The sequence below is a fragment of the Enhydra lutris genome, unplaced genomic scaffold, assembly GCF_002288905.1.
Source record: "Enhydra lutris kenyoni isolate GAN:26980312 unplaced genomic scaffold, ASM228890v2 scaffoldscaffold42, whole genome shotgun sequence".
In the NCBI taxonomy this organism is placed as follows: Eukaryota; Metazoa; Chordata; class Mammalia; order Carnivora; family Mustelidae; genus Enhydra; species Enhydra lutris.
This window is the reverse complement of record NW_019154126.1, coordinates 2817497-2843211: the sequence shown is the minus strand read 5'-3', so window position 1 is coordinate 2843211 and position 25715 is coordinate 2817497. Positions and strand designations below refer to the sequence as shown.

Genomic DNA, 25715 nt, shown 5'->3' with positions numbered 1-25715 from the left:
TGAAGATTTAGCAGCCAAACTGAGATGTACCATAAGTGCAAAACACACACTAGATTTCCAAGAATTGATATGAAAAAAAGAATGTGAAATATCTCATTAAATTTTTTGAATATTGATTGCATGTTGAAATTATAATCTCTTGGATATACTGTTTTAAATAGTGTATTTATTAAAATTTATTTCTCCTATTTTTGCTTTTTAATTGTAGCTATTAGAATTAGCATGCCAGTGCTTTGTGTTTATTTGTTAAAAGGCGATGTAGTGGTAATGCTGTGATCTTAAAAAGTCATTCATAATATTCATGTTTATTAATCAGTGTAACTAAACTGTAGTATGCAGTAAGTTAAGGAATTTGGAACTAAAAATACCATTTGGGGAGAAGTAAGTGGTGATTCAACTTTGAGCAATCTCTTACTCTGTGTAAGGACTAACATGCACTTTCTCTGTAAAGTGACCAGACTGCCAGACTCGCACATGATGAGGCATGATGGTAGAGACATCTACTTATAAAATAACCAATTCTGTAGTCCGTATTAGGTTGGTGTACATTAGGTTGACCTACATGCAATCACCTATATTCAGTTGGTTTTGATTTAATAAAAATAGCAGTTTCGTGTGGTTTAACCTAAAAATAGCAAGAACTTAGAAAGTGTCAACACGCTCCCCCTTAGTAATTGTAGCTCTGAGCCACTATCATAAGTAGATACACACATGCATGTGTGTTTGTGTAACCAGTGGAGTTCTAGCTTACCCAGTGGTAGTCAGCCTCCAAGATGCCCCACAGAGTTCCTTGTGTCCTCATATTCACAGCCTTGTATGGGCCCCTCCAACATCATGCCAGGATTGGTCTATGTGGCCTCTAGAATATGGCAGCAGTGATGGCAGATTACTTCTGAGGATAGGTGACCAGATAAATAGATTGAGGTATCTGTCCCAGGGCTGTTCTCCCTTTGCTGTCTCTCATTACTTGTTCTGGGGAAAGCCAGCTGCTATGACATGAGGATAGTTAGACAACCTAGGGAAAGGTCCACGTGGTGAGGAGCTGAGGTTCCAACAACCAGTAAGAAACTGGAGCTCCCCAAGTTTGAAGCTGCTGAGTTGGGTCATTTGTTACACAGCAGTAGATGACTGATACATAATCTTAATGCACAAAGAGGTTCACTACACTGTACTTCATAATGGCCCAAACCATAATCAAACAAAACAATTAAATGTTCTAAAGCAGGGGAATGGTTCAGTAAATTATGGCATATATTTACTCAGTGGGATATTATGCAATTATTAAAATGTTGAGCTGAATTCATCCTCAGGAGTAAATGTGGGCAGTGGAAACCTGTGGGAAGCTTCTAGGAACCACTCAGAGGGAACCTTGACCAGGGGTCACTTTTATAAAAGAACCTGGCAAACTTTCTAATCATCTGGTGTTTCATTTGTCTCCCTTTTCTGTTTCCTCTCGTGGTGTGTTCCTGAAGAGAGTTCAGCAGAGCCCCAGCCGCCCTTGACTGTCCAGCCTTCTCCTGCTGCCCTTGCCTGAGCAGCTCGAAGGCAGGGACTTAAAACTGGGCTGGAGCAAAGAAAGTGTGCCAGGGATGTCGCAATCATAAAAGGCACCCTTTCTGCTTCAGTTTACTCTTTTTGAAGCAGCACGCAAAACTGTAGGCAGAGTGAAGCTGCAGCTGTGGCTGCAGTATTATATGCTCATCTAGCAACTGGAAAACAAAATGAAAACATTTCTAGGTACAAAAAGTAAATTTTGTAAAAGATCTGATTCCCAGTAGTTAATCATCAGTCTCTTCGTGGATGGAGCACCACGAACCCTCTTCATAGCTTTTGCTTCCTTCTATTCAGCTTAGTCTTAGCTGTGAAGTCATTATAAGTTGAAAACAAAAAAATTGCCAAAATTTGGGTGTTTTAAAAATTGCTCTAGATCTTATGTTACCTATTAGCTTCCAAGGCCATCCCCAAGTCTCTGATTTCCCACATTTCTCTTTCTCTTGTCTCCACTACTTCTCCTTAACCATATTTTGAAGCTGCTTTTTATGTTTGAGCCCTGTAAGTGCGCCGTCCATCCCAGCTGATTGTAATTTCTTACTAGGGCACCATTAACTCCAGATCAATGGCTTACTTGACTCATTTGACTTTTTAAAGGAGTCAGAATTATTTAACCTTCAAAGCATACATATGGATGTTAACCCTTCATCGCTCAAACTCTCAACCCACGTGTACAAGTTAGACCGATGGCTCTGAGGACTGGAGGGATGTAGTGTGGAGATAACGAGAGCAGGAAAAATGACATCTGTGGAGTGGGGGAAATAAATAAAAATAATATAGTGGACTTTTTCATTATACTATGCAAATTCTCTTCCCACCCTTTTCTCACCCTGCAACTGGAGAGGTCTGTCTCTCAGCTCAGAATTATAGAAGACTTGTTGGGGCGCCTGGGTGGCTCAGTGGGTTAAGCCTCTGCCTTTGGCTCAGGTCATGATCTCAGGGTCCTGAGATCGAGCCCCGCATCAGGCTCTCTGCTTGGCGGGGAGCCTGCTTCTCCCTCTCTCTCTGCCTGCCTCTCTGCCTACTTGTGATCTCTCTCTCTCTCTCTGTCAAATAAATAAAATCTTTAAAAAAACAATTATAGAGGACTTGTTACCTACAGAGGGATGTTGCCTCTCTCAGATGTGTTGGTGAAGAATAAAGCCAGTCTCTATGATGGCCTCCCAACTTCCAATGATGCCCACCTCCTCCTAGTCACATCCTTATGTAGCCTCCTCCTACATTTTCTCAGTGAAATATAGCAGAAGGGATGGTATGTGATTTCTGAGGTTAGATTATGAAAGGCTGCAGGCTTTGTCTTGGGTTCTGTCTTTTGGATGCCTGTCCCTCACTCTGGGGGAGGCCTCATCATAAGGAACCTATGGGAGGGCTCCAGAAATGGGGAGATCTGATGAAGGCTTCTTCCAACATTCCTGTCAGTGTGCTTAGAAGCAGATCCTCTAGACCCAATGGAGCCCTGGATAACTGCAGCCCTAATGGACATCCCATCCCAACTGCAGCCCAGTGCAAGGCCCCAGCCTGAACCACCCAGCTGAGCTGCTCCCGGATTCCTGACCTACAGAAACCCAACATAGTAAATGTTTCCTGTTTGAAGCAGCTAAGTTGGTGTAATTTGTTACACAGCAGTAGATAACTAAGCAGTAGGTTTGCTGGGTTAGACTAAAAACAGGACGGATTTCTTCCACTTTGAAAGTGACATTCCCAAACTCATACTGGAGTACGGTCAGTATATAACCAACTTTAGCAATTGCAACACCATATTTGGCTTTTACTATAATTTTACCAAATCATGAAAAGTTTGAGTGGAGTAACTTTTATAACATAAGATTAACATCTTTAGTGTGTAGCCAAGTTTTAAAGGTATCTTTTACCAGCTTTATTCAAAAAGGTTTTGAAGTGATAATGATATATTTTACAACCAGATGCAAAAACCTCCTATCTTTAAATGGATAAACAGAGAAATGATGATTTGTGATGTTCTTTTAGTTTTTAGTATAACTTGTCGTAGGGCTTGGAGACTGATTAAAAATGGTGTTTGAAAAAATAATTTATTTTATTATTATTATTTTTTTACATTTGTGTTGGTTTTTTTTTTTCCCTTAAGATTTTATTTATTTATTTGACAGAGAAGGATCACAAGCAGGCAGAGAGGCAGGCAGAGAGAGGAGGAAGCAGGCTCCCTGCTGAGCAGAGAGCCCGATGCGGGACTCAATCCCAGGACCCCGAGATCATGACCCGGGCCGAAGGCAGAGGCTTTAACCCACTGAACCACCCAGGCGCCCCCTGAAAAAATAATTTAAAAAGCAATAAAGTTAAAAGAAATTAGAGTTCCTGAGGTGTTCGATTTGCCTACTGATTTCTGTGTTAAATTCATAGTATTTTTTTCCTTTTTTCTTTTTGAAGATCCTCTTCATTTTGAATCCTTTTTATGAATTCTCCGAATAGATCACTTAACTTTGCTTAAAGTCTTCGCTCCTACATCTCCATTATGAGCAGAAAAATTAGCTAAATATCATAACATATATTTAGATTAATTCTTTTTTTGCAGGCCAACTTTTTGCAGGTTTTCATCAGTTTCTTGAAATTTGCTGCTGAAATTTTTATATTTTATTTTACTTTTGTTTATTTATTTTTAGATTTTATTTATTTATTTGACAGAGAGATCACAACTAGGCAGAGAGGCAGACAGAGAGAGAGGGGGAAGCAGGCTCCCTGCTGAGCAGAGAGCCTGATGTGGGGCTCGATCCCATTTCCCTGAGATCATGACCTGAGCCGAAGGCAGAGGCTTAACCCACTGAGCCAACCAGGCACCCCTATATTTTATTTTAATTTATTTTATTTACAGTGGTTCTTTTATGACTCCAAAACATGACTTCAAGAATCAAAGGTAGATTCCACATCCAGAGCCTCCCACAGGTCATTTTAGAAGGCATAAATTTTAAGCCCAGGGTTGTGAAGTGCTGGTTGGAAGCTGTAGCTGGCCCATGGATGGATGTGGGATGTGTTTTATTTGGCCTGCACTATATTGTCTCACGGAGTGTTCTTAAAAAAAAAAAAAAAAAAAAGTTGCCGACACTTAAAAAACCAGGTGATTTCACATTAAAAAGCAGATTTCTGGCTTCTCAAAACATGATAAGATCTGACAGCAGCCGGCCTATGTTCCTACATAGCAACACCAGGCTCAAGCTAAGTCGTTGCTGCTGCTTGTAGCTGGTGCATGTACTTTTCCAGTTTTCTACTGCCCTTCTCCTCATTGTTTTTCTTACACTCTCTGACTTCACTTATTTGAATTACTTGCCTGGGCTGTGTGGAGATTGGAGTTTACCATTCCAGCTTGAAACAAACAACCCGCCACAGCAATTAAGAAGAGGGGTGGAAGCCTCTGTGAGCACTATAAAAGCAAAATCCCTGTTCCCTGACTTCCCTGTTTTACCTGTTACAGCCATGCCTATTATACGCTGGTGGGCATTTCTGTCCTCTTCTAGTCAACATAAAGTCATTTCTAGTATTCCATTCAACCAGCTCCAGATAGTACTAATTTTATGAGTGGTGTTGTTTTTAGAAGTCCTCCCTTTATGCCGTGTCTTTTTGTTTTAAAATTAAAGTGTCTGGAGCATTTTTAATTTTTCTGTATTAAAGGTTTTGATCCATTGACGTTGTAATCCTTCACACCTCTTAGTGAGAGAGTACTACAAGTTCAGCCTTTATTTTGTTAGGAATACAAAAAACAAAAACACAAACCCAGGTCCCAAGGACAGCACGGAATAAAATTCTTAAGAAAAGGCAACTGTGTGAGAAGCAATGAGTTCTCACCCAAATTTTTGATATTAAGAATATTCAAAGAATTTTATGCACATAAGCCTTTACAAATGCTGGTAGAAAGGATCATGGAAAAACAGAGAGAGGCAGAGAGAGAAGTGATAGGTGACCACTCTTGTCACAGTCCCATGGAGGACGCTGTTTTCCTTCCTTCACTCAACAGTGAGCTGTTCATGAGGCCCAACTGAAACAGCTGACCAGCAAGTCTGAGAACTGTATATTTAGTTGTCTACATGTCTGCCGTAGGTGACCTTCATTATTATTTATGAAAAAGAAAGTGCTATTGGATAGTTGTAGTCCCTCTGACAATTTGCAGTCTAAAAAATGATTACAAATGAATAATGCTTCACATTTTTGAAATATAATATTTTAACTTAAATGTAATAAGGGCATATATTAAGGCAAGAGGGCAAGTGTGAAAAAGTAAATGGGTAATATTTCTATTATAGATTAATAATTTTCGAAAGATTTTTAATTCTCAGAATGCTTAAAGGAGACATACAGTCCCATCATTTTTTTAAAAAGATTTTATTTATTTATTTGACAGACAGAGATCACAAGCAGGCAGAGAGGCAGGCAGAGAGAGAGGGGGAAGCAGGCTCCCCGCCTGAGCAGGGAGCCTGATGCAGGGCTCCATCCCATGACCCTGGGATCATGACCTGAGCAGAAGGCAGAGGCCTTAACCCACTGAGCCACCCAGGCGCCCCCACCCCCATCATTTTTAAAATAAGAAAATTCCCTCCATCTTGAAAAATATGCTAAAATGTTTATATTTATTTTTCCTTTATAATAGTAATACTAGTATAGTTAGCACAGCAGTAGCTGTATGTATGGACAAAAGACATGCTCACATTTCTTTTTTAAAAATTTATAATCACATCAAAGAAAATTTGCCAAATTGAGAAGGAAAGTACATCAGCAATAGTACCATCAATCCACTATAAATTCTTAGCATGTTGGTATATAACCCTCTTTTTCTGCATTTTTCTTTGTATAACTACTAATCTTATTATCCAGCAGTAATGATTATGTCAAATGTTATTGCATAAGAGAAGATTTGTTTTCTAAAAATTAATTTTTGAAGATTAAAATTTAAAATGAAGCTATTTTCAGGCACTAAGATAAATTTCTTGACTCACTGCTTTTCTTTGGTCAAAACCTGTAATGAGCATCTCAATCTGTATCAGTCTTTGATTTCATAAGTATCATAATTAATTGAACAACCAAAACTCATTTTCAAATTGGAGTTAGAAATGAACTCCATGAGATTTCTGTTACGGGAAGTAATTTTTAAATGTACCAGAATTTGTATGTGCTTTGGTTACCGTTACATTTTCCCAAATAGAGAAGTGTAGGACACAGGAAAGGGGAGAAGCAGGTAATATGGGAAACACTGCCCTGCGTATGCTTTTCCCTGCCCACTTCACAGACTTGACTCCTCGCTTTTCCTTGGTGTACCTTCACCCCAAGCCAGCTCTGCTACAACAAAACAATTTTACTCTATTCTGCTTCCCCAAGATCTAGCCAGGTTTCTAGGACATAGTAAGCACTTTTGAACACCCAATGACCAAAGGAAGAGAGGAAAATATGTAAATATACCGAACACGAGAGAAGACAGGATTATACCAGGATGTTTTGGCTGTAAGTTATAGAATATCAGATACAAATGGCTTAAAAATAAGGTCATTTTTTTATTTTACATGACACATAAGCTCAGAGTCAGGGCAGTTCCAAGGTTGGTTTATGCAGCTGAATAGTGTCATGGAGGACCCAGATGTTTTTTATTTTTGTGCTTAGCCATCCTCAGAATATTGGTAATTTCTTCTGTTATCATTGCAAGATGGATGTAGGAGTTCCAGTTGTCATTCATACACTTGACCATGTCAGCAAAGAGTCGGAGTTTTTTCTGTATCTATGGGCGACAAAGAAAAAACCCTATCAACAGATGCTTCTAGTTAACTTCTACTCATGCCTTGGCTGACAAAGGCTACTGGGTAGATACCAACAGTGACTGGCACAGAAATGCCAGAGGAAGCAACCGTAGGGAAGGGGAGAAAGATATGCCATAGGAAAAAGAGGAGCGATGGAGGCAGGCGGAAATAGTCTGTAGTATGTGTAATGTAGTATGGTGTGCATTCTGTACACCTACTGTATCTTTACCTGTACGTACACTGCTTTATACCATGGATGTGTATGAAGGTAATAGAATACCATCATTTATAAAGAACAGTGTGTTTCTTTTTTTTTTTTTTTTAAGATTTTATTTATTTATTTGACACACAGAGAGAGATCACAAGTAGGCAAAGAGGCAGGCAGAGAGAGGGGGAAGCATGCTCCCTGCTGAGCAGAGAGCCCAATGGGGGGCTTGATCCCAGGATCCTGAGATCAAGACCTGAGCTGAAGGCAGAGGCTTAACCCACTGAGCCACCCAAGCACCCCGAGCAGTGTGTTTCTGATCCTAGTTTTTATAGGACCATATAAATCTGGAGATGTGATGTATATGAAATCTTAAGTACAGAATTGGTAAGCCCAACCCATGTTCTTGGAAGCTTCATTACCTTCACAGTAAGTCTTTCTCCAGCCATCCCTAGCCTTCTCCTCATTTACTATCACTTCTCTGGAGAGAATAGAAAACAGCTGAGGCTGGGATTCGGTAACAAGTCAGAAGAACAGAGTTTGCTTTCTTACTAACATTATAGGGTTCAGGAAAAGGGAGATACAGTACTCTAACAGTTATTCAAGGAAAGGATAAAATGCATGGGAATTACAAAGATAATAGATTTTTTTTTTAAAAGAACCTAAGTTTTTATTAATAGTAATTTTATTTTTTAAAAATATTTTATTTGACAGAGGGCACAAGCAAGGGGAGCGACAGAGGGAGAAGTAGATTCCCTGTTGAGAAGGGAGCCTGATATGGGGCTCAATCCCAGGACTCTGGGATCATGACTTGAGCCACCCAGGCCCTCCTATTAATAGTACTTTTAGGGGTGCCTAGGTGGCTCAGTGGGTTAAAGCCTTTGCCTTCAGTTCAGGTCATGATCTCAGGGTCCTGAGATCGAGCCCCGCATCCAGCCCCGCATGTGATATCTGCTCAGCAGGGAGCCTGCTTCCTCCTCTCTCTCTGCCAGCTTCTCTGCCTAATTGTGATCCCTGTCAAATAAATAAATAAAATCTCTAAAAAAAGTAGTACTTTTAAGCAGTTGTAGTTTACTGTACTGTACTCTTACCTCTTAGAAAATATAAATGAAAATAAGCAAACATATATAGATGAACTAATCTTTATACTCTCTCAAAATAAACACAGCTCATCAGAGATCTCACTCAGCTTACAATAGGATTATATTCCGGTAAATCTATTGTAAACTGACAATATCTCAAGTTGAAAATGCATTTGCTACTGTACTACCTACTGACAGCGTAGCTTAGCCTAGCCTACCTGAAGCGTGCTCAAAACACTTCCATTAGCCTGAGGCTGGGCAAAGTCATCTAACATAGAGCCCAGTTTATAGTAAAGTGCTGAATATGTCATGTAATTTATTGAATACTGCACTGAAAGTGAGAAACAGAATGGCTGTGTGGGTGCAGCATGGTTGTAAGTGTATTGGTTGTTTAGCCTCGTGATCATGTGGCTGGCGGAGCTGAGGCTGGGGCCGCTGCCCAGCATCCCCAGAGAATATTGTGCGGCGTATGTATCACTAGCCTGGGAAAAGATCCAAGTTTCTGCTGAATGTACATTGCTTTTGCACCATCATAAAGTTGAAAAATATTAAGCCAAACCATCCTATGTCTGGACTGTCTGTGTATATGTTCTAGGTCCCCTTAAATATGTACACATAAAGTCGATATTACCATACAACACATGTATAATTTGGACTGAGCTGAATTAAGTTACTATTATATTATCTTACTAATTAACATAAAATATGAAAATTATATCTATAAATTACATAAAATATCGCACTTTATGCTTTCTTTCCATTTCCCTTGGGTGGGAGTGGTAGGAGAGATACAGTAATCACCTGTTTCACCTGCTGTCTTATTGATCTTAAAGCAATTGCAGCAGAATCTCAGAGAAGCTTCTGAGGAATCTGTTATATTGAGAGGTTGATATTCCAGTCTGCTGCTGTTGTCTATTTTTTTTTTAAACCATCGTCCTTTTATCTGCCTCTTGTTCTTCAGATACATATTAACTTCCCAATGTATTTCATATTTCACATTAGATTTTTTAAATTGAAATACAGTTGCTAATCATTGTAGTGTTAATTTGTAGAAGTGTGTCACCTGCACCAGAGTTGAATGAGTCTAGCGCCTAATAACCTTTCATTGATACATGTTTAATAGAAGGATGAGTGAGCCATTCACATGATATTAGAACTTCTAGGATAATTATAATAATTAAAGGAAAACAAATATCGGACACTATAACCTGTATTTTCTAACATTATTCCCTTTTGGAAAATGTGATATCACCAATCTTTTGAAAAATTGAACACTTTTTTTTTTTAAATTAAAGACTTTAAGTGATATGCTAAATAGATAGCTTGGCTATGAAGACATAAATTGCCAAGGCACTACAAATCTGGGAAAATGAGAACATAATTTGAAAGGAAGAGATTCTAGAAATGGTCATATGTGATAGTAAGAGAGGCCATGAATACAACGAGGGGAGAATGTGTAACTAGGTATGGTGTTTTATGCTTCTCAAAAGACATTTTTTATGTATATATTTTATGGGTCTGCCTGCTTGTTTCCAATTCTCTGTAATTTAAAATGTGTTATTTTTATAGCTGTTTGTCTTGGACATGCAAGCAAATAAACATGTATATTCAAAAGATTTTATTTCTGACATGAAATGGTTAAGATAAATTTATTCCTTTATCTTTACATTTTTACATACAAAATATGTTGTTCAGTTGTATGTACAGTGAAAATTCACCTTTTAATCCTGAGTAAGTTAAAAAAATCTTTTAAAAGTACTATAAGATGAAAAGAATTTAAAAATTGACATTATTGGCACAAGATTCATGTTAATGTTTACTCATGTAAATAGCACAAAATACTGCCTAATTAGTGTGGTTGGTAAATTTTTGGTACTTTAATTTTCTCTGTTATTGTAAACCATGCATAAAATGCTTGCCTATTGAGAAGTGCAGAATTGTCAGAGCTTAAACAGCTGACATCTGCTTACTCTCTTAAAAAAAAAAAAAAAAAGAATAACAAGCCATTTCAGCCTAATCTACCTCAAATGTGTTCATGTAAATGGAGGTCCGTCTATTGACCTGTATTCTTTTCAGCTCAGGATTGGTCCACATGGTTTATGAAACCAGGAAGGCTGATTTGAAATGCAGATGTCGAGACAGTGAAGTACACCCTCCCCTTTTTTCTTTGCTGTATCTGTCAGGGTGAAAAATGGCTTGCACAAGGGTCAGTCACCCATACTCACTTAATTACTTTTCTTGGACCCACAGAACTGTCACAAGCTGTGGTGGATGCGGGAGCTGTTCCTCTTTTAGTACTCTGTATCCAGGAGCCAGAAATTGCTTTGAAAAGGATTGCTGCTTCAGCCCTCAGTGATATTTCAAAGCATTCTCCGGAGTTAGCGCAGACGGTAGTGGATGCAGGAGCTATTGCTCACTTAGCCCAGATGATCCTGAACCCTGATTCTAAATTAAAGGTATTTAAAAATAAAGTTAAAAAACAAACAAATCAAGGTTCTGATTACCTCAGAAAATAGAAATGTGTGTAGATTAATATTATGCATTTAAAAATAATTAGAAAATTTATCACTGAAAGCAGATATGGGTATGTTATGTATTTGATCTTTTAATATGTGAGCCTTATGCTGTAAAAATCAGACAGTGGATCTATCTGGTTAAAATATGTACAACGCTGAAAACTAGGAGTAGCATTGGTATTAATATTAATCATGAAAATAAGGAATTACGTAATGACTGAATCTCAGGGTTGGAAGGGACCTAAAGGTCTTCTAGCCCGCCACTGTTATATTTAAGATTCCATAAAAACTGCCATATTTATCTTAGCCTTTTTTTAATAGCTCCCTAAAATTTTTTGATATTCAGCTAATAGGTAATTATACTTTCCATTCTACTAGTTACATTCTATAAGATTCTAAAATTGTTAATGTTAACTAAATAATGGTAAGATCTTAGAAATGTTATCAGCATGATGCCAAAAATAAGATGCTACTTCTGCTTGATCCTTTTTGTACTACGTGTATCATTAAGTAAGTATTAATTAAGAAATACTATCATCCAAAGGTCATATCCTTTGATGATCTGCATAGATAAGAGATTTAAAGAGACTGCAGAAGAATGAAGTCATTTAATTTGGGAATTAGGGAATTTAAGAAACTAAGTGTCTCAGTATAAGATTAGGAATTGACAGTCTCAAGACTCCTAAAGTTCTGTCAGAAAAGTAACTGTTTTTTCCCTTCTTATAAAGGGATTTGAGTGTGTATAAAGCTGTTTGAGTCAGAACTCTGCAGCGAGCTCTATATCATGTATTTTTATTTTGGTTTTTGCTTAACAGCGTCAGGTCCTTTCAGCTCTTAGTCAGATTGCAAAGCATTCTGTGGATCTGGCAGAAATGGTTGTGGAAGCGGAGATTTTCCCAGTTGTACTTACCTGCCTGAAGGACAAAGACGAATATGTGAAGAAAAATGCTTCTACTTTAATTAGAGAGATTGCAAAACATACACCTGAGGTAAGTAAAAAAAATTTTAAAAATTAAGTTTTTAAAATACAGTAATATTTAGCTAGTTTCAGTTTTTAAGCAAAACATCAACTTGTTTGCAGGGCTCAAGTGCTGTGCCACAGAATCTGGTTAGCTCAGGGCTTCTCATCCTCAGCACTGTGGACATTTTGGACTAGGTGACTGTTTGTCATGGGGGGGCTGTCCTCTACAGGACAGGGTGGATGGTCAGCAGCATCCCTGGCCTCTGCCCACTGGACGCCAGTAGCACCCCTAACCCCATCCTGATAAACATGTCTCCATATATAGGCCAGATGTTTCTCAGGGGACAAAAAGGCCCCTAGTTGTGAACCACTGGGTTATATCAATAGAATTTCAGCCTAAAATCTCAGTTTCTAATAATTTCCTGCTTTCCATTCCTAGACAATGGGTGGCATGGACTTTTGTCATCCTTGTCATTCTGGGTCAGCTGGGAGTAGTGAAAGACAGCATGCCTCCAGGTCTGAAGAGACCACCAGGCCCACAGCCTAGTATAACCCCTCTGCTAAGTGCTTGAGCTCTCAGATGCTGAAGGAGAAGAGATGAAGCAAATCTGGGTAGATTCTGAAGTCACATCTTTTTCTGTGTATATTTTGACTAATCAATTTCATTTCACGAAACTCATTCTTGATGTCACCTAACGTCTTCATTTGGTTGAGATTTTTCAAGATTGAAGTGCAATCAGCTAGTAGTCATTGCTAGCAAAGGGGAGATAATTAGGCTAGAATGGTTCAAGTCTGACACTGTCTTTTAGCACTCAGTGATTAATGTGCTTCATACTCACACATTGTGATTGGGGGCTTCAGTGTTAACTGGTGATGAACTCACCCTAGACTTGATGTCTAGGTGAGGAATTTTGACATCTATTGCAATAAGGATAAAAGTCGTGCTATTGATGCATGAAAAACTGAATCCCAGAGTGGTTCCTCGCAGTGAGTATGTCTGCACATTTGAAGTAGCAGGATTATTCTACTTATCTATTCCTTAATGAATACAACAGTCTCACTAAATGATATTTCAGATTTCACCAGATGGTTTTTTAGGTCCTAAATTTAAAAAAAAAATGGGCAAGGTTAAAGTCAGATTTAAAGGTAATCTCATGCTTCATCGTCACGATGCTCTGATTCTCCTCTCCTCCTAGCTTTCGCAGTTGATTGTTAACGCCGGGGGAGTGGCTGCCGTGATTGATTGTATTGGGTCCTGCAAAGGAAACATAAGACTGCCTGGCATCATGATGCTTGGTTATGTAGCAGCTCATTCTGAGAACCTGGCAATGGCAGTGATCATTTCCAAGGTCTGTGCTTGTTTCGTTTCCTCTGATTATTGCAGTGAGATGTACTAAGACAGAACCACACATGAATGCCCTTCCACAGAGTGTAAAATTGAACTGACCAGAGTGAAAGAATTATCTCAAGAAATTTTCAGCTTTTTTTTTCAAGGCTTGTTAGTAAGTTTCCCAAAGCAATGCTTGAAGTAAGGTTTACTTTGCAGAAGTTTAAAGTTTTAACCAGTGTTTAATATTGACAAACTATCAACACTTCTGAGGTTTAATATTATCTGTACTTAAATATTACGTATCTATCTCAAAGGATTGACTACATATTTATAGACATATAAAGCACACTTTGATTCAAAACAACTGTTATAGAGGCACCTGGGTGGCACAGTTGGTTGAGCGTCTGACTCTTGGTTTCAGCTCAGGTCATGATCTTGGGGTCCTGGGATTGAGCCCCACTTCAGGCTCTATGCTCAGTGGGTAGTCAGTCTGCTTGGTGATGTCTCCCTCGCCCTCTGCCCCTCCTCCGCCCCTGCTTGTGCATGCATTCTCTCTAAAATAAATAAATAGATCTTTAACAAAATATAAAACTGTTATAAATGACATGCCTGATACTCATTTTCATTGTTCTCTGAGGTCTATACATTATCCCCTTTCCTGTCATTTGGGTAAGACATGACAAGGCTAGCACATCCTTTCTTTATCTACCTTCTCTACCTCAGCTTTCAAGAACTGATTTCTTTTCTTAGGTGGAGGAAACTCAGAGCACACATCAGATAGTAATGTTTTTGTTTCCTTGCTCTAGGGATTTGGCCTTATCTCAACTCGGTATTAACCCATCATGGAGTGTAGCCTTGGCACATAGTAGGTGCTCAATAAATATTTGTTGAATGAATAAATATTGATTTCCCAAAGAATGCTTCAAAGGCTGTATGCTTACAGTGTCTCCGGCAACCCTCTAGGGTGTGGGTTTCTTATCAGCATAGAAAACCTGCTGTGTGTTAAACAGAAGTGCGAGGTTTTTTGTTTTTTTCTTTTTTTATCCCTTGCTAATCCTCAGAATAAGGAGGAACCTCAGATCTTTATTTTCTACCAATTCCTTGATAATTCTTTGCTTCACTCCCTTTTTATCCTGTGCTTTTCCTTTTGTTCTTCTATTACCAAAGACTATGATAGTGACTAGAGCAGTAGTGCTTTCTGAAGGGTCTCCATGGGGATATTATTGGGATTTTTGATTTGCAGTTCTTTTGTGCATAGAAAGCTTACACATAGGAAGAAGGATGAAAGAAGCAATTACTTTTGCTTCCTGTATTTCTTCCCTCAACTAACCAGGAGGTGCTCCCCTCCTTTGGTCTAGGGTTGCCGCTGGCCTCTCCCACCTAGTTTGCCTTTCAGTTAGTGAAGATTGGGGTGGTGGCAGCAGCAGTTTGAGGCACACCTCCAGGGCTGCATGATTCTTTCCTTGTCCTGTGCAGCACTGTAAGGACCAGTAACCACAACTTCCATTTACACAACACTTTATAATTCTCAAAGCACATTCATGTTCCTTATCTCATTTGATAGTCATAACAATGGAGACCCATAGGTCAGAATTTGGGGGGTGGGGATAAACGTGTCTTGTCTTCCTCTTGCCTCCATTCTTGATATATCCCGGAAGTATGGGGTTTCTGGAAAGTTGCCTCATTCTGGAAACAGATCTGACCTTTTTTGTTTTGTCAGACACACATTTTCAGTTGTAAGAAAGAAGCTGATGAAGAGATATGGCCAGTTTCTTTAGGCAGTTAGTCTTACTGATAACTGAATTTTAAGGTGGACAAAGAGAAAATATACATAATCATTTGGTTTTTGCTATGGTAGCCTGACCTTTTGATATTGGCTTTTGTGATACTAAATTTAAGGTGATAATTATTATAATCTCAAATTCGTTAGAAAATTATGCCTATATAGAATCTGGAATAATAATTTGATTTGGTTATTTGAGTCTTCCTTGGGAATATAAAATGTGGTGTATTTGAGACCCTTTAGTTAATTCTGTTTTGATTATTGAGATAAAATTGAAGCCTGTGCAACGTATAAGTACATGATATCTGTGTAACAAAAGTAATCATTGCTATTTTGATATTTTAATCATGTTAAAATGGGCAAAACTATTATTTAAAAGTTGGCCAAAATAAATGAAAATTATTTACTATTTCAGAAAAGGTTTTAGTGAATCTATGTCATCTAAAAGTTACTTAAATCGGGTTCTTGCTCATTCAATTTGATTTTGGATAGTAGTTACTTTGTTCTCAGATCTATTATACTTGGTAAAGGGCATTTTTAAAAAAGGATTCTAAATTAACTTTTTAAACAAAGGACAATAAAAGGTTTAAAATCCTAAAACACTTTTATTTTGTCACAGTGGAATCTGGTTTTGCCTGTAATATACTAGTCTGGGGCATCTGTTATTTGGTTAAATGCCTCTCTATTTGGGGAGTAAATGCTAGCAGAGATAGTTTAGTTGGATTGTTACAGATAATTAAGGTAAATTAGTTCTAGTCATTTTATTGACTTGAAAAATGACAGCCCCTGTGATGTGCTCATTTATTGAACCATTTAGGAAAAAAGGGATCAAGGACAAAATGATTTCTTCTAATGTTTGAGAGACATGGAAGACTCTTTAATCCTGCTCTAGATTCATAACACTTGCTCTTTTGATCAACGCTGCAGGGTGTGCCCCAGTTGTCAGTCTGCTTGTCAGAAGAACCAGAAGATCATATTAAGGCTGCTGCGGCTTGGGCCTTAGGACAGATTGGGAGACACAGTCCAGAGCACGCCCGGGCTGTTGCAGTCACAAACACCTTGCCGGTTCTGCTTTCATTGTACATGTCAACAGAAAGTTCTGAGGATCTTCAAGTAAAAGTAAGTGGTTAATTTTTAACAGTTGTACGAAGATTTGTTAGATTTGACTCATTCTTAAAAATACGTAATTTAAATGTTTTCATTATCATTATGGGTAATATTGATTTTATTAGTCAAGAAATACAAATATATCAGAAGAACTGAGGTAGCTTTTCTTTGAAAATGGGTTACCCTTATCTCTAACAGTGACATATTTTAAAGAAAGTTCTCTGTAGGTGCAAAGTGGTTTATAAAATGAATGTCTGGTTTTTGCATTCTATATTCATGTTGACTTTCCTTATGGAATAGGAATTGAATAGCAGGATTTTGGAGGTGAATTAGAATTTTAGTCCAGTTAACATTTAAAAACTGCGCCCAGAGGAATTTAAGGTTGAAAGGCATAATGGTCAGAGGGTATTCCTGAAGCTATGATCTACCTCTCCTAAGTCTGCTTAATCATTTAATTATATGTTTTATGTTTGTTCCTTAAAAGAAAAATGTCCATAAATTCACTAAGTTAAACATTTTTAAATCATGTGCTTTTTTAAGAAGGAAGGTTTCTTAAAAAAAAATATTAATGGCTATGAAAATGATTCACAAAACATAAATTTAATTAGGATGGGTTTTTTAATAATTTTAGAATTTCAAAGAAAGAAAAAAATGTTTCCCAGCATAACTCCCTTAAGAAAGCATGTACCTTTTTTTGAAAGTAGTTTTTAGAATTGACTTAGACTGAGGAAAGAGGACAGAAAAGATAATAATAATTCAAAAATAAAATTAACAAGAGTAAGTTAAATGACATTTAAATTTAGTTAAAACAATAAATTAGCAAATAAGAAAGCACATTTGCTGAAGCAATTTTACATGGTATAGTAAGGCAGGAAGTTTATTTGAACTATATAGCTGAGGAACTCTGAAAGTTTTATAGTGAGTCATTTATTGGATTTATAAATTTTATATAGAAATGAATTTATGTTTATTTGGTTATGTTTACAGGTTATTTTTCTATAGCTTCATTGAGGGAATTTCTAACATTAGCATTTTTCAATTTTTTTTTTTTAAAGATTTTATTTATTTATTTGAGAGAGAGACAGTGAGAGAGAGCATGAGCGAGGAGAAGGTCAGAGGGAGAAGCAGACTCCCCATGGAGCTGGAAGCCCGATGTGGGACTTGATCCCGGGACCCCGGGATCATGACCTGAGCCGAAGGCAGTCTTCCAACCAACTGAGCCACCCAGGCGTCCCTAGCATTTTTTCAATTTTTGTAAGACTTTCTAGATCAATGACTTAATAGATTTGAGGCATCCCTTACATTTCTCCACAGTATTCAGTGTATTCCTTCGCAAAGTTTGGTAGAGAATAAGTTGACAATATGTTAAGGCCTTTCCCTGTTTAACAATTCTGTGATTCTTTGGCTTTCTGGTGAGAAACCACAATTACATTTCCAGTTTTGATTTGTCCAAGTACAACTGATTTACATACATATAATTTTAACTTATTTATGTAGTTCACTTTTCGCCTCATATTTCTTTAACCCATTTATCATGCTTGCCTTTTCATCCTCCCACTTCCCTCTTCATTCCTGCCCCCCCCCCCACCTCCTCCTCCTTTTCGTTCCTCCTCCCTCCTTTCTCTGGTGGTCCAATGACTGTGGTCTCCTCTGCAGGGTCCCTGCAGGTATAAGCTGTGCACAAAATAGAATAGTAATCATGTTCAACTTCTAGATTATCAGGAATTAAATTATTAATAGTCTCTATCACTTTTAGATTCCTCTGTGTAGCAACTTTTATTTTCCTTAAAGTTTTGAAAAAAAGGAATATATCAGCTACAGCATGAATAATTAATAGTGGAATCAATAGTAATTACAGTTTGAGAAACTCTTGCAAATGGTGTCTTAGGTAGCACAAAATGCTTTTTATATACTACTAAGTTTATGTAACTTGGTTTTTAATGAATTATTATGCTGTTTTTTCATATAAATATCACTAGAGTAAAATAAGTTTGAAAACTTCACCTTTTGAAGTAAGATCATTTTTATTGTGTTTAAGTTTAACAAAAGTAGTTTTGCTAAAACATTCAGGTTTACTAATAGAAGTTAAGGTTCCTTCTGCCTATTTTTGATAAAATATTTACTTCCAGGAAATATAATGGGTAGTAAATTAAAAAGTGGGATCTTTATTAATCATTATCCTGTCAGCAATCCTTCCAAGGCTTTAAGTCCATCCAAATATTTTCTTATTGTAGGGACTTGATTATTATTTTTGCTTCCCCAAGGTTTCTTGGATTCTAAGTTTGTTGTTTTAAAGGCTTTAGAGTGAAAGTCCAAGTCTGTTTGATTTGACATTATCTCAGTAGGGAAAAATGTATCCAAGAGCTTTAGGAACTGTCTAATGGTATTTCTCATTTGTCACTCTATGGCAGCTTTCAAATTAAAGGCCATGTTGAAGTTCATTTTGTCCCAAAGGCATGTCAGCTTCTGTAAGCATTCTCTAATTGGTTCTGATCCAGAGAACCAATGAGCAGTCCCTTGGAATTGCTTGCATGTTTTCACATAGCTTTATATCTGCCTGCACCTTATTGAAAATGGGGGGAAAATCCATCTTTTATCTAATAAGCTCACCTACATATATTTGAAAATATTCACACAATTGCATTTTCATTTATTTTGACTTAGAGGCATCATATTGAAATGGTCCATCTTAGTTTGGCATTTGAGTAAGTTCATTCTATTACCTTAGTTATGAAAGTATTTCTAAGATTATCTGATTTAATAATTGTGTTCTTGTCATCATGGTTGCTTCCCTTCATTTTTTAACAGCTTTATTGAAATGTAGTTCATATGCCATACTGTTCACCCACTTAAAGTGTATAATTCAATGGTTTTAGTATATTCACAGATGCAACCCTTGCCACAATCTAATTTTAGAACCTTTTCATTCCCCACCCTGAGCAGTCACTCCATACCCTCCCTGCTTAGCCCCAGGCAGCCATTAATTTACGTTCTGTCTTTGGGGATTTGCCTCTTCTGAACATTTCATTTAAACGGAATCCTACATTATAAGTGGTCTTTTGCTGCTGGCTTCTTTTCACTTAGTGTAAGTTTCAAGGTTCGCCCATGTTGTAGCATATTTCAGTATTTTGTTCCTTTTTATTGCCAAATAATATTCCATTATATCACTATACTACATTTTGTTTACCCATAGACCAGTTGATGGACATTTGGACTGTTTCTACTCTTTTGATTATGATAAATAATGCTGCTATGAACATATTTGTACAGGTTTTTGTGGATGTATGTGGATGTACATTTTCATTTCTCTTGGGTACAAGCCTAGGAGTAGGATGGCTAGGTCAAACAGTAACTCTTTTTAATATTTTGAGCAACCACCAAACTGTTTTCCAATGTGACTGCACCATTTATATTCCCACTAGCAATGTATGAGGGTTCCAATTTTTCCACATTCTTGTTTGAGACTCGTTATTGCCTTTTTATAAAAAATTGTAGCCAGGCTAGTGGTGTGAATTGGCATTTCACTGTGGTTTTGATTTGCATTTCCTTGATGGTTAATGATGTTGAAAAATCTTTTCATGTGCTTATTGGCCATTTGTATATCTCCTTTGGAGAAATGTCTAATCAGACCCTTTGTCCATTTTTAATTTGGGCTATTCTGTTTTTATTATTGAGTTGTAAGTGTTCTTTATGTATTTTGAATACAAATCCTCATCAGATATATGATTTATGACCATTTTCTTCCATTCAATGGGTTATTATCACTTTATTGATCATATTATATATAGCAAAAATCTTTAAAATTGTAAAAGTTGCAATTTATTTATTTTTTCTTTTGTTGTTTGTACTTTTGGAGCTTTATCTAAAAAGACTTTGCCTAACCCAAAGTCGTGAAATTTATTCTCATGTTCACCCTTCCTTTTATCTTTAATTTTACGTTTTTTTTGGGGGGGGGACAGAGAAAGGAAGAGAAGGATCATCTTTTTTTTTTTTTTTTTAAGATTTTATTTATTTATTTGACAGAGAAAGAGAGAATACAAGCAGGGGGAAGCGGCAGAGGGAGAGGCAGGCTTCCTGCTGAGCAGGGAGCCCTTTGGGGGACTCAATCCCTGGATGCTGGGATCACAACCTGAGCCGAAGGCAGATGCTTAACGACTGAGCCACCCAGGTGCCCTGAGAGAGATAATCTTAAGCAGGCTCCATGCCCAGCACAGAGCCCCATTCAGACCTTGATCTTACCACCCTGAGATCATGACTTGAGCCAAAATCAATAGATTCTTAACCAACTGAGCCACCCTGGTGCTGCACCTCCCTTTCCTTTTAATAAGTGTAACTCTTTGGGCCAGAATGCTTTCAGAACAAAATTAACTTTTGAATAAGAAACATTCATTTTAGGCAGTTTTCATTAAAGATCATCCATTAAGGCAAGCAAGAGTGGATAAGTTTTGTAATTTCTTTCATTTTCTGTAAAAAACAGTTGAAATCATATCAAATATTTGCATCATATTGACACTTTTAGTTTGTTAATTTCTATTCTTATGTGTGTCAAGAGATTAAAAAATAGTGTTGCTAGTTACTTAACATGATTTTTACAATCGCTTTTATCAATGTGGAAAGAGTCACTTTTCAGAAATGACAGAAAATGAATGAATGTAGAACTTACATGCTATGATACTTTATAGGAAAACCAGGCTAAACCCAAGTTGCCCTGAATAGACAGCTCGTAACTCCTTCTCTGACATCATCATCTATTTATACATATCTAAGGATAAAGACTAACTACTAAATGCTGTGACAATTAGAAAAATTCATAATTTGTTATTATTTCAAAGTAATATATTACTTGATTTACTGAAATAGGAGAATAAAAGGGTGTGTTTACCCCATATAAATTCTCTATGAAGTTGTAAGAACTGTTTTATTTTGCTCAGTGCCATAAATAACCAAGCATAAGGCACATTTTCTAAAGGCTAATAAATTTTAAACCCAACATATGACATGATCTTATGTATAGAAAATCCTAAGGAATACAGACACACATGTATAAAATTACCAGAATTACTAAGAGTTCAGGATTACCAGATATATGATCAATATATAAAAATCTGTCATACTTTCATATGCTGGTAATGAACAATTCAAACATGTGTGGTGCCTGGCTGGTTTAGTCAGTAGAACGTGCAACTTTTAGTCTCAGGGTCATAAATTCCAGCTCTATGTTGGGTGTAAAGATTATAAATAAGTAAACTGTAAAAAAACACATATGAAATTAAGACAATAGTTTCATTCACAATAACAGCAACAAATACTTAGGAATAAATTTAATAAGAGAAATATAGGCTTATACACTGAAAACTATAAAACATTGCTAAAAAAAGTTAAAGAAGGTCTGAATAATGGAAGGACACTGCATGTTCATGGACTGGAAGATTCAATATTGTTAAGATGGCAATACTTCCCAAATTGATCTATATATTCAATACAATCTCTGTCATAATCCCAACTGGCTTCCCTCCCCACAAACTGGAGAAGCTGATCCCAAAATTCATATGGAAATGGCAAGGACCCAGACTAGTGAAAACAATCTTGTAAAGGAACTTATACTGCCCAATTTTAAAACTTACTACAAAGCTATAGCTATCAAGATAGTGTGAAACTTGCTTACATAAAGACATATATATATATATCAATGTAACTGAATTTTAAAAGTCTGAAATAGACCCTTTTCTGATTTTTCACAAAGATTCCAAGGCAACTTAATGTGAAAAGGATAGTGTTTTCAGCAAATGGAATTGGGACAATTAGTACATTCTCAAACAAAAATATTAATTTGGACCCTTATACCATATACCAAAAGTAGCTAAAAATGGATCATAGATCTAAATATAAGGGTTAAGTCAACAAAACTCTTAGGAGAAAATGGACAAGTCCTTGAAACCTTGGATTAGGCATTAATTTCTTAGAGATGAACCTAAAGCTCAAGTGATAAATGAAAACATTCATAAGTTGGGTTTCATCAAAATTAAAAGCTGATATGCTTTAAAAGACTTCATTAAGAAAACCAAAAGACATGCCACAGACTTGAATTATTTGCAAACAATATATTCAAGAAAGGTTTATATTCAAAAATATATAAAGAGCTCCTATAACTCAATAATATGAAGACAAATAACCCAATTAAACAATGGGCAAACCATTTGAATAAACATTTCATCAACAAATGATCCATCAGTATAAGAAAAAATATTCAACGTCATTAGTCACTAGAGAGATGCAAATCAAAACCTGCATCATGCCCACAAGAATGGCTACAGTTAATAAGACAGATAATAACAAGTGTTGATAATCATATGGAGAATTTTGAACCTTCTTACGTTACTGGTCGAAATGTAAAATGTTGCAGTTCCGTTGAAAAACAGTTTGGCAATTTCTCAAAATAGTAAACATAAATTTACCATCATCACCCAACAACTTCACTCCTAGGTATCTTCCCAAGAGAAATGAAAATATTTGCTCTACACAGAGACTTGTATATGAATCTCCATAGCAGAATTATTCAAAATCACCCTAAGTGGAAACAACCCAAATGTTTATCAACTGGTAATGGATAAACAAAATGTGATAATATCTGTATAATGGAATACTATTTGACAGTGAAAGGAATGAGGCACTGATACATGCTATAACATGGATGAACCCTCAAAACATAAAACTTAGTGAAAGAAGTCAGACTCAAAAGTTCACTTACTGTATGAGTCCATCTACATGAATTGTCCATGTATAGAGACAGAAAGTAGGTTGGCAATTACCCAGGGCTGGTGGGGGTGTGACTACAGATCGAATGATGTTCCTTGTTGGAATGATGAAGATGTGCTAAAATTAGGTTGTGGTGATGGTTGCACAACTTTGTAAGTTTACTAAAAAGCCATTGAATTGTGTACTTAAAATGAATGAATTTATGGTATGTAAATTATATCTCAATAAGGTTGTTTAAAAATCTTAAGCCCATCGGCCGCCTGGGTGGCTCAGTGGGTTAAGCCTCTGCCTTCAGCTCAGGTCTTGAACCCAGGGTCCTGGGATCCAGCCCCCCATCAGGCTCTCTGCTCAGCAGGGAGCCTGCTTCCCCCTCTCTCTCTGCCTGCCTCTCTGCTTACTTGTGATCTCTGTCTGTCAAATAAATAAATAAAATCTTTAAAAAAAAAAAATCTTAAGCCCAGAAATTGACCGTAAATAAAATCTTAACTAATATACTAATATTTCTTTCATGTTGGGAAATATAGCTGATTATTAATCATGAAATACATTCCTATCTGGAAGTCAATGTAGTCATAAATCAAGTATATTTCTTTTTTTTTTTTAAAGATTTTATTTATTTGACAGACAGATCACAAGTAGACAGAGAGGCAAGCAGAGAGAGAGGGAAGCAGGCTCCCTGCTGAGCAGAGAGCCCAATGTGGGACTCGATCCCAGGACCCTGAGATTATGACCTGAGCCAAAGGCAGAGGCTTAACCCACTGAGTCACCCAGGTGCCCCATAAATCAAGTATATTTCTTGACAAAGGATAGTGAAACTCAGTGAATTTGTAGGATCATTAGACTCTTTTCTGGAGTTGTTAATTAATAACTTGACAGTACATCACCATGGCACAGTGGATGTGATCTGTGTGATACAATTAGTAGACCTTATCACCAATAGCAGTTAAGTTAAATTTGCTGACCTGCTAAGGTCACCATGACCCGAAGATGACTCACAAAGATATAACTAGGTATGCTGGGGATTGGTAGTTTAATTTCAATGTGGATTATACTACTTGTGTAAGAAAGTTGGGCTGCATTTCTTACATTCCTTATTTTATTTCATTTAGTTTGTGAAACAATATTTGAGGGCAAATGTGCCAAGAGATAAGCCCGAGTCTCTGGGAAACCATGAAATTAAAGAGCCTTTCCTGATAGCACAAATGTGATGAAAGTTTTTCCTGAATCCATTTGCCAATTGTAAATTCATGATGTGAAAATCAAAATGCTCCTTAGAAACAAAACACCAAAATGCTCTTTGACATTTCAAAAGCACTGCTAAATATTCAACATACAAGCAAAACCACATACAAGCAGGTGTGGAATTCCAGTGGAAAACAGCTATAGACAACCCATCTGTGAAGCCTTCCAAAGTGAAGAGGACAGGCTTGAAGACCAGGACGCTGAGGCACAGTGAGCTATGGCCCGAGAGCTGGTTGCAGTCACAGCAGGATCCTTCTTCTGTCACACCCGGAGGCACTGTGAAATACAGAGTTCTGGGGAGAGTGGGGAGGTGCCTGTGGTGTTGCTTGCGGGTGACACACTTCCTGTTGCTTTACCTGTGAATGGGGCAGTTTCTCCCATGAGCTACAGGAGCATATCTGCAAATGTTCACCAAATAATGAACATAGTAGGATCTTCCTGACTATATACCTGTAAGCCATGAAACCTTTTGGAGAATACACAATGTTTGATAATGATTTTCTACAACAAAATAGTTTCTATTTGTTGATTGGAAGGAGTAGGACATGTTGGTTATCTCACAGTTTATATAATTTATACTAATAAAATATATATTAATTTTCAGTCTATAGCTTTATGCTTTTTAATTTTACTTTACTCATGGGTGATTTTAAGATATCAGTAATACACTGTATATTCTAAAATTTCACATGAAGACAACTGGCAGGGTATTCTATGATAAAACCAATGCCAGATAGAAGTTTTTCTGACAACTGTTTTAAACAATGAAACAACTGCAGGTTAGACCTGGAAATTCATTTCATTTTCACATTCTAGGAATATGAGGCATGGATTTTGGTCAAGCTTTGATTGCTACTTTTGTCTATATTTTGCTTTGTATTTCAACAGAGTAAAAAAGCCATAAAGAATATCCTACAAAAATGCACCTATTTACCAGCCCTTGAGCCATTTCTGTATGACGCCCCTCCCAATATCCTGAAGCACGTGGTTGGACAGTTCAGTAAGGTAAGAAATGCTCTTTTTTCTAGAAATGGGGAGAGAAAATTTAAATGACGTGTTAACTTTTTTCTGTTGGGTCAATGTCTTCTGAAAGATGGGCACAGGCATTTACTTCTTAACTCTCACTGACTGTAGTGACAGGAAGGGTAACAGAGGTTAATAAAATTAACATGAGTTAATAAAATTCACATATAAATGATTCACACTTCCTTCTTCCTCACATTTTCATTACAGCCTCCGTACTGTCTTTTTCAGTGTTCTTGGGTAGTAGATAGTATGTGAACCTATAAACACCTCATAATGCAGATAATTTATATTCATAAGTAATTTAGTAATTATCCTGGTGTCTGTTAATCTCACTTACCTGGGCACAGTGCAAAGATCTTATAAAGAAAAATAAAAAAGGTCACTGAACCATTTATAACAGAGTCCG

At 37.0% G+C, this 25715-nt stretch overlaps 1 protein-coding gene across 2 annotated transcripts in view; it reads left to right on the top strand.

The window, feature by feature from the left end:
* The window catches only part of LOC111155585 (sperm associated antigen 6), a 61217-nt gene that overhangs the window by 27898 nt on the left and 7604 nt on the right, over nt 1-25715 (top strand). For both annotated transcript variants that reach the window (XM_022515833.1, XM_022515834.1), the window contains 5 exons: nt 10839-11044; nt 11920-12093; nt 13262-13414; nt 16106-16297; nt 25172-25288. In XM_022515833.1, coding sequence (XP_022371541.1) covers nt 10839-11044; nt 11920-12093; nt 13262-13414; nt 16106-16297; nt 25172-25288 — 842 coding nt within the window. The remainder of the gene's footprint in view (nt 1-10838; nt 11045-11919; nt 12094-13261; nt 13415-16105; nt 16298-25171; nt 25289-25715) is intronic.